The 13,132-nt window shown below is 44.7% G+C and overlaps 1 protein-coding gene and 1 long non-coding RNA gene across 2 annotated transcripts; both read left to right on the forward strand.

The window, feature by feature from the left end:
- The first annotated feature begins 579 nt into the window (after window positions 1-579).
- Window positions 580-8,180, forward strand: LOC101779868 (RNA-binding protein 39). Its single transcript, XM_004985604.2, has 13 exons — window positions 580-1,153; window positions 2,094-2,166; window positions 2,248-2,304; window positions 3,062-3,117; window positions 4,519-4,732; window positions 4,852-4,938; window positions 5,014-5,088; window positions 5,170-5,253; window positions 5,932-5,996; window positions 6,705-6,927; window positions 7,064-7,152; window positions 7,556-7,670; window positions 7,768-8,180. The coding sequence occupies exons 1-13, from the start codon at window positions 669-671 to the stop codon at window positions 7,801-7,803; spliced, it is 1,659 nt and encodes a 552-aa protein (XP_004985661.1). The 5' UTR covers window positions 580-668; the 3' UTR covers window positions 7,804-8,180.
- Window positions 8,181-8,770: 590 nt separating this feature from the next.
- On the forward strand, window positions 8,771-12,936 carry LOC105915075. The gene is made up of 3 exons (XR_001164892.3): window positions 8,771-9,314; window positions 11,364-11,534; window positions 11,617-12,936. It is a non-coding gene; the product is annotated as an uncharacterized LOC105915075 (long non-coding RNA).
- Window positions 12,937-13,132: the final 196 nt, after the last annotated feature.

Below are 13,132 nucleotides of genomic sequence, written 5' to 3' on the forward strand. Positions count from 1 at the left end.
CATCGTTTTTGGCAGATGGACATGCCCGTGTTACCTGTGGAGCCCGAGGGCCGTCGCGAGAGGCCGGCGAGCCCGGCGCCCACGACGACGACGTCCTCGACGGCCTCCTGTCGCTGCATCCTTCCAAAGAACTGACAGCGTCGAGCGAACCAGCAACAAGCTCAAATCTGAACCCACAAGTGGTTCTGATGGTTGCCTGCTTGGCCACAACGTCACTGCTGATGAGCAGACGAAGCTATGGACCTGATCGTGCCATGATGGCGTGACGTTTAGCATAGAGTGGGTGTGGCTGCTATTTCCCCGGTGCAGAAGTGAAATTGGACACGCTTTCTGTAAGCACTATGGTTGCATCGACGACATCACAAGAGCAAACAAACGCCATATCGCCAAAGTTCACTGTTCACAGCTCACAATCATATCGCTGCAGTTTTGCAGAGTGTACTCCCAGTCTCTTGAAGTGCTGTGTGGGCCGCTGGTCTTCTTGTTGGGTCGTTACGGTCCAGCACAAATTCTAGCCTGGCCCATGAGTTCCCCTGGTCCCATGTAGCGGCAGGTCCCACACGCACGAACAAAATCGCTGGGGTTTAGCCGCGGCGCCTCTCTCTCCTCACCTAGGGTTTGCGGATCTGCTCCGCCTCGCCGTCGGCTAGCCTCCGCCGCGTGACGCCATGGACTTCGACGAGTACGAGTACCTTGAGAAGACGGTGGAAGCGTCCGGGGTGCCGTCCAACGGCGCCGCGGCCCCCGGGTCGGGGGAGAAGGAGAAGGACAAGGAGCGCAGCTCCCGCCGCCGCTCCTCGGGCGGCGACGAAGAGCGCGACGACATCGAGCGCAGATCTAAGCGTTCTCGCTCCGAGGAAGGCCGCGACCGCGACAAGGAGCGGCACCGGGATCGGGACCGGGACCGCGACCGGCACCGCAGCAGTCGGGAGCGGCGAGACCGGGATCGCGACGACAAGGAGAAAGAGCGGGAGAGGGACAAGGACAGGAGGAGCCGTGATCGCGATCGCGAACGGGAGAAGGAGAAGGATAAGGAGAAGGAGAAGGAGAGGGAGCGGGGGAGGGAGAAGGATAGGCAGCGGAGGAGCCGGAGCCGGTCGGAGCGGCGACGTGATGACGAAGAGCGTGACCGCTACCGTGACCGCGATGTCAGGTGCATGTCCATGACCACTTTAACTCCGAGCTTTTCCGAAACCGCTAGAACTTGATCTTTTTTTTTTTTGGTTGTGCTGGCTTATATGACATCATCACTAAGTTTTTAAGTTTCAGTGGAGGAAGCGGGGTAGATTAGTTGGTTGGATTGACTTACAGACAAAGTTATGCCTGAATATTAGTCTCATTGCATGCAGCTAAGCACAAAGCTTGTTAGAACACTGGTTTAAACCACAGATAAAGATCGGATTACATCTATTGCTTTGTACTTGTACCAAAAGTTTCTCATTCCATGTGTTATCGATATGATTTTTGTGATATTCAATAAAATCGAGCATTAGTGTGGGGACTTGCAGACATGGTATGCTTCAGTGATCTTGAGATGTTTTTTGACAGCAGTATGGCCTGGGAAATTGGGTCAGACTTTCGAATACTGTTTTTGTGAGATAGGAATTAGCAATTAGCATTACACTAGTACAAGAGAAGTGTACTTTGTGATGGTTAGATGAACAGTATGATGCCATCGATGATTAATCTGTTTTCCTGCATCCACGATGTGGAGCTGAACTGTATTTGTTGTGTGACAGAAATGCTGTTCAAGTTGTGTGTTGGGCTTTTTTTTTTGAGGCATTTCTTTTTACTGTTAACAACATTCAGTGTTCAATGCACTGCACAAACAACTATTTGTTTTCTGTGCTATTAAGTTGCAATAGAGAATTCTGTAGTGAGAGCATCCCATCTGGCAGGTGTGGACGTTGTCCGCATCATGCTACCTTTTTGTCTTTATAGCAGATTACACCGTGCACAGAAGATTGTTGGACCTGTACTTTGAGACGGAATACGTTGTGTACTTGGTATTCCATTATCATTTGAGCTCGCAATATAATCTTTCTTTCTTTTTTTTACTACATCAATTCATACGAGGGATTCTCTTTTCACAGACGTAGGAAAGAGGAGGCTGCGGAACCTGAAGTTGATCCTGAAAGAGATCAGAGAACTGTGTTTGCTTACCAGGTAGCATTTTGAACAAGTCTTTCACATTGTAGTCTCTGTAACCTTCAATCTGAAGCTAATTGTTTAAAATTACAACTGCAGTTATCTTTGAAGGCAGATGAAAGAGACGTGTACGAGTTCTTTTCTAGGGCTGGAAAGGTGATAATCGTTCTGATTGCAATTTCTTTTAATTATGCTAGTCTGGCTGGTGCTCGTTATGTTTGTTATGTTCATACACATGGATTCAGTATATACAATGTTAGTTTGCTAGAGTTCCCTGCAGGTTAAATATAATATGCTTGAGAGAATGTAAATTTGTTAGTAGATCAGACTAAACGTTTGGATCCATGGACTAATTTTTAGTCTGGATATTTTGATACCAATTAGAAGGACTAAACTTGAGCTAATTATATAAAACTAATTGCATAAGCCGTGCCTAATTCGCGAGACGAATCTATTAAGCCTAATTAATCCATGATTAGCACATATTTACTGTAGCATCACATGGGCAAATCATGGACTAATCAGGCTTAATAGATTCGTCTCGCGAATTAGCCTTCATTTATGCAATTGGTTTTGTAATTAACCTATGTTTAATACTCCTAATTAGTATCTAAACATTCGATGTGACAGGGACTAAACTTTAGTCCGTGGATCCAAACGGGGCCTAAGTTGATACATGCATAGATATGTTTACCCACATTTTACAACAAAGCCTTTCAGTCCCTACAACAAAGCCTTTCAGTCCTAAGCAAGTTGGAGTAGGCTAGAGTTGAACCCCAACAGGAACCACTAATCAAGGTTTACCCACATTTTGGAGTGATAAAATATTTTTTGTTTCTAGCCATTTCTTGCTTCCTTTTCTTATTGAATCAAATCAATTTTTTGCTTGAACTGTTATGTTTTCATTCTCTAGGTCCGGGATGTTCGCCTCATTATGGATCGAAATTCACGTCGTTCTAAAGGAGTTGGGTGAGTACCTATACTAATACTAATAACAATTAGCAACTTACACTGTTATACAGCATGTATTCTCGGTGCATAGCCCTGCACTTCTGTTTTTAGCATGGAGGGAGCAATATTGCGGTCTTTCCTTCGTTCCTTTTATTTCTTGACTTGGCTTGATATGCTGAATGGAAATTTTGTGCAACAACAAAAAAACACTTCAATTAACTGGCACAGTTTCATATTATTGAAAACATAGGGTTTCCTGTTGCTCTTCAATCTGTATGCTCTCGGGAATTGAATAACCAAAAATTGGTAAGGGTGGGTTGTTCTTTTGGAGTCCTCATGGTTCCCTGATTTTTAGCTCTTTGCAGCCCATGAATTCGTGGCCCTAGATTAAGGCATTGTCTTTCAAGGCCTCATATAATAAATTGTTTATTTTGGCATAACCTGGTCGGTTTGGCAGCATTTTCCCTTTTTTTTCTCAAGTGGTGGGCCCTGAAATAGATGTGGTGTATATTGGTGGATGGAATGGGTTTCCTGAAGCTGAATGTTGTGGTGGCAGCTAGAGGGAAAAAGTGAATTAGTAAACGAATTTAGGGCTCACTTGGTCAGCTTAGGAGCCATGAGAGGCAGCCCAGTAGGAATGAGGAGATGAAGATAAATTGGCAGGGACAATTCCAGTGGTCTAACGGGGATGATGTCTTGTGGAGGTCAGGTTGAAAGTTTTCGCCCTCCCACAGAATGTGGTTCGCTTAAGTCATTATTTGAGATTGTGTTAGCCCTGTATTACTGTGTTTTCATAACTTAACCGGTCCTGGTACTCGTAAATCATATCAGACCAATCTTGAAATGCATGTTTGTTAAATTTGATTGGCCTTCCTGTAGAAAAGTTAAGGTTACGCAGTTAACAAGGTCGTGCTGTCAATTTTGTGTCTCATTATGCACATCAGTTGCATCGCAAGCTCATATTTGCACTTCTCCCCTTTAAGTAAACTTGCTAGTAGGTCTATTACAGGATTTCAAATATTACTAACTATATTTGGTACATTGTTGCCCCTAGTTCTGGATTAACATCTGCATTTAACTGTAGTTACATACTTCTTATGGGGAAAAAATATTCATCGGTTTTTCATACTCGGCAGGAATATTTATAATTTGGTGTACCTGCTGGAATAATCAGCAACTTATGAGTAAGATGGAATACAAGATCATATTGGTGACAGTAAGCTGTGCGGAGCATCACAGTTCCGCATTATTGGAGTCAATTTCAATGCTAAATTGAAACTAACCTTGATTTAAAATTATCAAATGCAAGATTCATTTAAACTGATCTAAAATTTTGAACATAAAGTAACTATTAGAACAATGTTTGCTTCGTTTATGGCTGGATAGTCTGATTTTTGTCATGCTATTCACATTATGCAGGTACATTGAATTCTACGACGCTATGTCTGTTCCAATGGCGATAGCTCTTTCTGGTCAGCTGCTTCTTGGTCAACAAGTAATGGTTAAGCCTTCAGAGGCTGAAAAGAATTTAGTCCAGTCAACTGCTTCTTCAAGTGGAGCCGCTTCAGGTGGAGCAAGGAAGTTGTATGTTGGAAATCTTCACTCCAACATTAATGAGGAACAATTGCGACAGGTCCATATCGAACATATTGTTCTCTAGATTTTATGTGCTTGGAGCAAATTGTCTCTTGGTTATTCATATTATTAAATCTTTTTTTTGTGGATATTCATATTATTAAATCTTATTCCCAGGTCTTCGAACCATTTGGGCAAGTGGAGCTTGTCCAGCTACCGTTAGATCCACTGACTGGGCTATGCAAAGGTTTTGGTTTTGTGCAGGCAAGTGTCTCTGTACGAAGCAATTTTTTGTTTTTGTTAGCGCTTGTTTCTCACCACTTCTATTTTGTAATTTAGTTTGCACGCCTTGAAGACGCAAAAGCGGCTCAGAGTTTAAATGGACAACTTGATATTGCAGGGAGAGTAATTAAGGTAAACATTATGTTTCATAGTTACCAGAGCTAGTCTTAGATAATTTTTGGCTGTCTGACGTTATAGTAACCAATTGGCCAGGTTTCAGCTGTGACTGACCAAGCGGGTATGCAAGTTAGTGGAGCAACTACTGGAGATTTGGATGATGATGAAGGTGGAGGCTTGGTGGGTGTCATTCTCATTTATTTGAGATAATCTGACCATCTGAGTAGTCTGAACTTTGTCATTAATGTGTTCTCTTTTACCTTTATTATTACTAATTTTCAAGTATGATGTAGGAATCAAAATATTAGCAAATGCCAATCGTAGTATTTCTTTTATTCCCCTTTTAGTGGTTGTGTATCCATGCATACCTCTACTTCCTTTAAATTAGCTAAGTGCATTTGGCCTACCATATTTGGTGGGTTCCTGCACTACTGGCTCCCAATTTTAAAGACCTGAGCACTTATGTTGCACATAAGATATTAAAGATGCTGAATGGTCACCCTTTTCTCCTGTCTTATCAATTTAGCATCTGTTATCCTGATTTTAGAAGTTGATAAACAGAATTTGTATACATTTTCCTATTTTTTGTTTACATGACAATACATCTTTCCATGATGACACCAGCCAACTAGTAAATTCTGCAATTATTACTTCCATAGTAATTATTTCATGCTTGATCTGTCCTTAAAAATGGGCCTAACTTCATAGAAGGAATGAGTGCTCATACCTCTTACCTTATAACCATCAGTCTGGCACCATAACGTCTCAATTACACCCTGTTTATAACTATTGGTAGGCACGGTGGTAGTAAATAATTTTTAAACATTATGTTTGATGTGTGTTCCTTGATGTATGCAGGCACTGAATGCTAGTTCCAGAGCACTTCTAATGCAGAAATTAGACCGGAGTGGCATTACAACCAGGTATATTTTTAGAGGTTGATTGCATGATAATTATCCTGACATACCTCGATCGCTGCTACTTCCTTAAATCTTATTTTAGTATCATTCCATCTTTGTTGATTATTTATTAATTGGATTTATATTAATTATTAAGTGGTGGTGGGGCCTGTGCTTACCGAGCTGCTGAATGGACGATGCCTCCATGGTTTGATTAATTTGTTGTCCTGGGATGCAGAGGCTTCATTTCATTTTAGAATGTCAATTATCTTGCTTGCACAAGTGCTGTCATTTGTACCCAAATCTCTCATCATTGACCTCTACTATATTATCGTCAGGATTCATCCACCACTACAGCAACGCTGTTTCCATATATATCTAGCTTGTCAAGGTCATTCTCCATGGACCTCCTCCAGTTCTTTGGTGTAAAGTGGTTTGGCTGAAATATTCTGTTTCCTGCAGTTCTAGCGTCTAGTGCCAATCCCATTGATTGCAAATTTCAAGAGGGTGAATTGATGACGTTTAAAACTCGTTACAGTACCTTAATATTCTTAATGTGCCAATTCGATGCAAAATTTAAGTTGGTTTCATAAGAAGCTTTAGTCCTAGTGGCTTAATTTTGTTCCATTTTCAAGTCCTGAAGCAGATATGCTAGAAGTTTGTGTGGATATGTTCTTCTTTCTCTCTGTATATCTACTCAGTGCACGCATCATATCTTTTGTGTATCTGCAGTTTGGCTGGTGGGATGGGCACTGCTAGTTTGAATACTCCGGTTGGAATACCAGCTGTATCTGTCCTTGGTGCTGCTCCAGCTACAGCTCCTGTTCTGCACCCTACCGTGCCTGGTCTTGGTTCAATTCCTGGGGCAACTCTTCCAATTTCTACCCCGTCTATTGAGTTGGCTCCACCTAGTGAATGCTTATTGCTGAAGAATATGTTTGATCCAGCTGTAGAGGTAAGGATGATTTTTCTACTAACAGAAGGATTATTATGCCACATCATTTATTTGCTGCTCGTAGATCTGGAGGAGCTTGTTTATTTTGCATTGGTTGAACAAAGCTAACAGATAATTTACAATGCTATTTTTGCAGACGGATCCTGATTTTGATTTGGATATTAGGGATGATGTTCAGGACGAATGTTCCAAGTTTGGCCAATTAAAGCACATTTTTGTAGACAAGTAAGCCAGCATGCTCATTTTTAAATAAACCTGCTACTCTGCGCCTAAAATTCCAGTTTGCTCAACTCTTCAGCATGTTGCACTGCTAGTTTTCTTGCGATCATGGTACATAAATCTGAAGTGTCAGTGCACTCTTAAACATTTATTTCAGATAATAGTGGAGCAGCTCTGTGTCATCATTCTTTAATATCACACTTTTGAAGTTATTATGATTCTTATGGAGTAAAACACATGCTTAGTTCGATGCACGTTGAGACCTTTTGTGCTTCTGATAGCTTCCTTATGTTCTGTCGCTATCAAATCATCGGTCCACACTTTTTAAAATCTTCAACAGATCTTCCCCAAATTGCCCCCCCAATATCTATCCTTTCTCTAACAAACATCTGTTGCTATTGTGGAGCAGAAATACTGCAGGTTTTGTGTACCTTCGGTTTGATAGCATAACAGCAGCTATGAGTGCACAGAAAGCACTTCACGGAAGATGGTTTGCGGGGAAGATGATTACAGCAACTTTCATGGTATATTAAATGCTACCTCCCTGTCTCCATTGTTTTGCTTTCCGCATTTTGAATATCTGTGATGAGCTTACTGAAATATTGATGTTTGTTTTGGCAGACGCCCCAGCAGTATGAAATGAAGTTCCCAAGCTAGTGGGCAGACGATTGGTTAACATGGAGAATAGCTTGGTCTCATGTACTGGCATTTCTACATTTCAGCATCTGAGCGTAGTCGTGTTAACTGTTAGGGCTAATTTGGAAGCCAAGGGCAAGACAACCCAGGGAAGGGGGGCCCAGCGTAGTCGTGTTAACTGCTAGTGGAGACTGGAGAAAAATGATTTAGTCACTTTGTCGTGTAACATTATGCCATCAAGCGGTTTGTAACATGGATTATGTCCTAGCATTTTGATCCAAAGTGTGTCTAAGTGCATATTTGTTTACGGAAACATGTGTATGAAAAGAAAAGAAAAGAAAAGAAAAGAGAGCATGTATCTCTGGCAATTGGAAAAAAAGGAAGTTGTGTAGGCGGTATTGTTTGGTGTTCGTTTTCACTTTTGTTTTTGGTGTGTGCAATGGAGTAATCCTTACGCTGATGTGAAAATGCAAATAGTGCCGGATTCTGGCGACTAGCTGTTCTGTGGATAAGGATCAAGGGCTACGGAATAAAAGGAGCAGTGGTGAGTTAAACACAAAATCAGTGTATTAACAGGTAACCAGAAATGAGACCGGGAGTCTGGAAAGCAAAGATCCCTTGCAATGTCAAAATATTCCTATGCTAGTTGAAAATAGAACGATTCTAATATGGTGAGTAGAAAATGGCCGGAGACCCATCCTGTAAATTTTGCGATGCAACTGAAACTGTCGCTTCTCCATTGTCCTGTTGCCAAAGCTGTATGGGGATAATTGCCCAATGTTTTGGTGCTGATAATGTTCCATCCACTTGAGAGCAAGGCTAATAATCTAGCCTGTTGCTGACTAAATACAAGTGCCATGTCATATAAAGCCAACCATATAGCTAGCTTGTACAATGACTTGGCTAATAGATTGGCTAAGACGAGGATTTTAATAAAGACGCAAGATTTAATGATGGAGGCGACTCGACAGAGAGGGCTCTCCAGATAAGCAATCGGCGAGAGCTCCTCCCGGCTCCCATCCCTCCGTCCCAGACTCCCACCCCGTGGCTCCTTATCCGTTCGAAAAAAAGAGCCTCGCACCTTCTCCGAGCATGGAGGCGACGCCAGCCTACCGCCCTCGCAACCCACCCCATCCCCAGCCTCCACCTCGCCCGCGTCGCCTCCGGTGCCGACGAGGACTGCCCTGCTCCTCCCCTTCCCCTCCCCCCTCTCCTCCCACACCTCACCAGATCCCCAGCTCCCCCACCTCCCCCGCCGCCCCTACCGGCTCCGGCAGCCGTCGCTAACCACTGTGGCACCAACGCCCCCACCCCACCGACCTGGCCCAACCGGCCTCCTCCACCACCGTGGCGGGAGGCGCCGCTGCCGCCCGCCGTTCCGCCCACACCCCACCACCACCGCCGGTCCGGCACCCACCCCTCGGCCATCCCTCTAAGCCCGGCAGCCACCAATCCCCTCCCCAACCCGAAACCCCGAACCCTAACCCGATCCTGAGCTCGCCGGAGAGGAGGTGCTCGTCGGAGAAGAAGAGGTGATCGCTGGAGTTGGATTGCATCTTTGTTACTTTTCTTTTGGATTTGTTATTTTTTTTCTTTTTTCCCTTTTCTGGCTTCCTTGATACCTTCTTTACCTCATTTTTGCCAAATAGGGAGGCTCTCGATTTAATCATAAATCGAGAGGCCTCTCCCCCTAGGATTTGCGTTTAATGATTGCATGTGCATTCCATCCCCTGTGCTCCGCATCTTTGTGGACGTGGAGATAGACGGTATTTTAGGAGCATTGTAACACAACTTCAAGCAATCAAACAAAGCTCATGCACCGAAATTGCGAGTTCATATTGAGCATGTGATGGGCTGTGGCTGCACAGTTGTTGAGCGCAGAAAAATAGTTAAGCAAAGGCTCCCCTCCTGGCTTCGGCGGTGCAACTAGGGATGAAAACAGACGGGAACAGGCGGGAAAACCCCTCTCCCATTTCCGTTATTTCATTTTATCATCAAAAACGAGACCGGGAATAGTCGGGAACGAGAGCGGGATTAACGGACTACGAAAACGGGTGGGAACCGGTTCTAAAACGGGAGCTCACGGAAGCTCATACTTTAGTACGCACGCACATGACATTGTTGATTTTTGTTGCTCGCAAGTTGCCAACCACATTTTGGTACCTCTATAGACTATTACTCAAATGATTTTTTAGAAGACATATGGCTATGATCTCTTGGGTCATAAGGGTATTAAGCTAATGCATATTAAGTTTATCCTGGATTTATCAAATACGAGATAAATACGAGTTCATCAAGGTTAAAAATAGGATCTTGCAAAAACGGGTGGGATAGACTCTCTCCCGCTTCCGTCTCATTTCCAGATTTGTCTATAAATACAAAAACGGACAGGTCAAATGTGGAAAACGGGACGGTACGAGATTTATCCTGTCCGTTTTTAACCCTAGACACAACGCCGCCCATCCCCGCCAACACTAACTCGTCGGACTCCTGCGCCCCCGTCACCTCCACTTCCCACTGGGGTCTCCCACCGCTCGGCTCCGGCGGCGCCCTCGCCACCTCCGCTCCCCGCTGTCTCTTCTGCCTCCTCCGCCGGCCGGCGAGCCGCACCGGGACTCCCTCTAGGCTCGCAAACACAGGTCCCCTCGAGTGTGTGAGTGTTTAGCTCGCTGGCGAGCCCTCCATCACCGGTGGAGGAGATGGAGAGCAACTTGTCATTGCTGGATTGGTCAAAAAATCGAGTGTGAGAGTTGTTCAAAACACTGATTGTGATTTAGTTTTCCCTAAGCGAATCATGGAGAAAAAAAATAGATCAGGGAAGGACTGATGCCCATGCAAGACAAGATATTCGAAGACGAGACCATCTGTGCAGGAAATTCCGAAAACTGGATGTCAGCTATATTCGGCTCCTGATCCAATTCGACCTCCTGCTGCCCACCGCTTGCTCCCGCAGACCGCCGCCACGCGCGGGGCCTGCTTGAGTGCCGATCGCAGGCGCCATGGCTCGGCACGAGCAAGCCGCGTCGCTAGCCCTCGCCAAAGCGTGTCGCTCGCCCATGCCCGGCTTGAGCAAGTAGCCTACCCGCGCCGCGCTCGTCACCCGCCGGATGCCGCCGCGGGCATGGCTTCCGCGCCACGCGCGCGAGGTGCCGGCGCATCTTGCTGTAGCCTGCAGCTTGAGGACGAATTGGTGTCTGTGGTTTGGAGATGGTGATTTGGGGACGGATTTGGTGGTCATGGAGTGAAATTGGGGGATTAGGGGGTGTTTGGTTTCCACTTCTAAACTTTAGCACATATCATATCGAATGTTTAGATACTAATTAGAAATGTTAAAAATAGACTATTTACAAAACTCATTGCATAGATGGAAGCTAAATAACGAGACGAATCTATTCAGCCTAATTAGTCCATGATTTGACAATATACTGCTACAGTAATCATTTGCTAATGATGAATTAATTAGGTTGAATAGATTCATCTCGCTATTTAACCTCCAGCTGTGTAATTAGTTTTATAATTAACTCATATTTAATTCTCCTAATTAGCCATGTGATATGTTGAACTTGCGGAGGATTGCTCAGGTGCCCTGCAGGTTCTCGACGCCCGCCACTCGGACACGTTTTTAGAGAAGGCGTATGGGGATGGGACGTTGCAGTACGAAGTACTTGGTGAGCACTTGCTTCAGGAGAAGGCATCTGCCATGTTTTCCACTGTTTTCAACCTTAAGCAGCTCGCTTCTCCGTCTACCGCTTGTACGTGTCACAATATCAAATTGTTTCAATGCTTTTTTGTCTTGTTGTGTGCATGTTAATAAGTCTCATGTCCGTTCTTCAGCCGTCCTCAGCATCGGGGCATGGACTAGCATGAAGAGTGAGACCGGTGCTCTCGACGTCAAAACAGTCGTCACGGCACATGCTGCAGCCACCAATGGCCGTAACCTCGCTCACAATGAGGGTACGCGCATGAGTATGGTTACAGTTGTAGCTACACACTCTGCAACTATATGGCAAGCACCTCATTCCACTTTTCAGGCTATGCGGGACACGGCTAGCGACGGAAAGATCGTGTCCGTTCGGATACTTCAATTGCTCCTCTGATTTTATTTTGTTCAGTCAGTACACAAATGTTATCCAGAGTTCGGTTGCATGGTCGTACACAATGTGTCGCACAGTTGGTACACAATGTCGTTACATGTTTACTCTGATCCGCGATTCAGAAACTGCTTGATTACGCTATACGGCAAACACCTCTGTCTTATCAGATTTTGTTCTGCATGGACTGATGGACATGTAAGGTGCTTGATCAGTGACGGATGTATACACTCTATAGGGATACTAGCCGGCCCGAAGGACAGTCCTTATTCTTCCCTGCTTCCCTCGGCTCTCTCTTCTCTCATCATGGTCTCTCTCCTCCCGGCGGCAGCGGCAGCGAGATCGAGCACAATCGCCAGCAACAACGAACTCCAAAGATGCCCGAGGTCGAGGGATCCACGGGGACGAGCCCCTCCGTGTGAATAAGTAGAGGGCGGACCGGATCCATGGAGGGTGAGGTCCTCCTCGTGGATCTATGGGAGGAGAGGCCGAACCTACGGGAAGATGGTCGGGTTTGGTAGAGGAGGGCCCGGATTAGTGGGGGAGGGGAGGCGACCAAATTCAAGTGCCTTGTCGTCAGTGGCGAGGATCCATGGAGGGTGGCTGTGCGTGGATGCATGGATGGGGGAGGTCCCGTTGTTGCCATCTGGTTCTGGATTCGATGAGGCGGTGGCGAGATCTGGCAAGGTATAGGTGAAATCAACTCTCTCTTTGTGATTCATTTCCTCGTGCTGCATCCATGGAGGGCGGAGCTCAATTCCATAGTGGAAGAATGGTTTCTCCTCGTGCTCGGTGGTTGGGTAGAATGGCACGGCGTCGAAATCCACGGAGGAAGAAGACTATTCTTGTTCTTGCATTTTTTTTTTCCAATTTTGTACCTTGCAACCCGAGAAAATCTTGCTGCTCGTGAACATTTTTTTTCTTTCAATTTTGTACCTTGCAACCCGAGAAAATCTTGTTGCTCGTGAACATAACTGAGAATTCTCGGTGATTTGTTGCTGTGATTACTGACTTGCAATTTTTGAGATGTATTCAAGAAAATTGCTCGATAGTTCTTTATCTACTCAAAATTGTTCATATTAATTTATTCCAAAACTAATTATTTATAGAATAATCTCGTGAGAAAAATAATAGATATGAAAAATACTTTTGAAAGTAAGAAACATCGGGATAGAATCATATTTACACAAAATTAAGAGGAGCAGGTAGACCGCAATACGAGCGCTAGATGCCCGGCAAGTCAAACGCATATCGACGAA

Source organism: Setaria italica, chromosome IX (genome assembly GCF_000263155.2).
Source record: "Setaria italica strain Yugu1 chromosome IX, Setaria_italica_v2.0, whole genome shotgun sequence".
NCBI classification, from domain to species: domain Eukaryota; kingdom Viridiplantae; phylum Streptophyta; class Magnoliopsida; order Poales; family Poaceae; genus Setaria; species Setaria italica.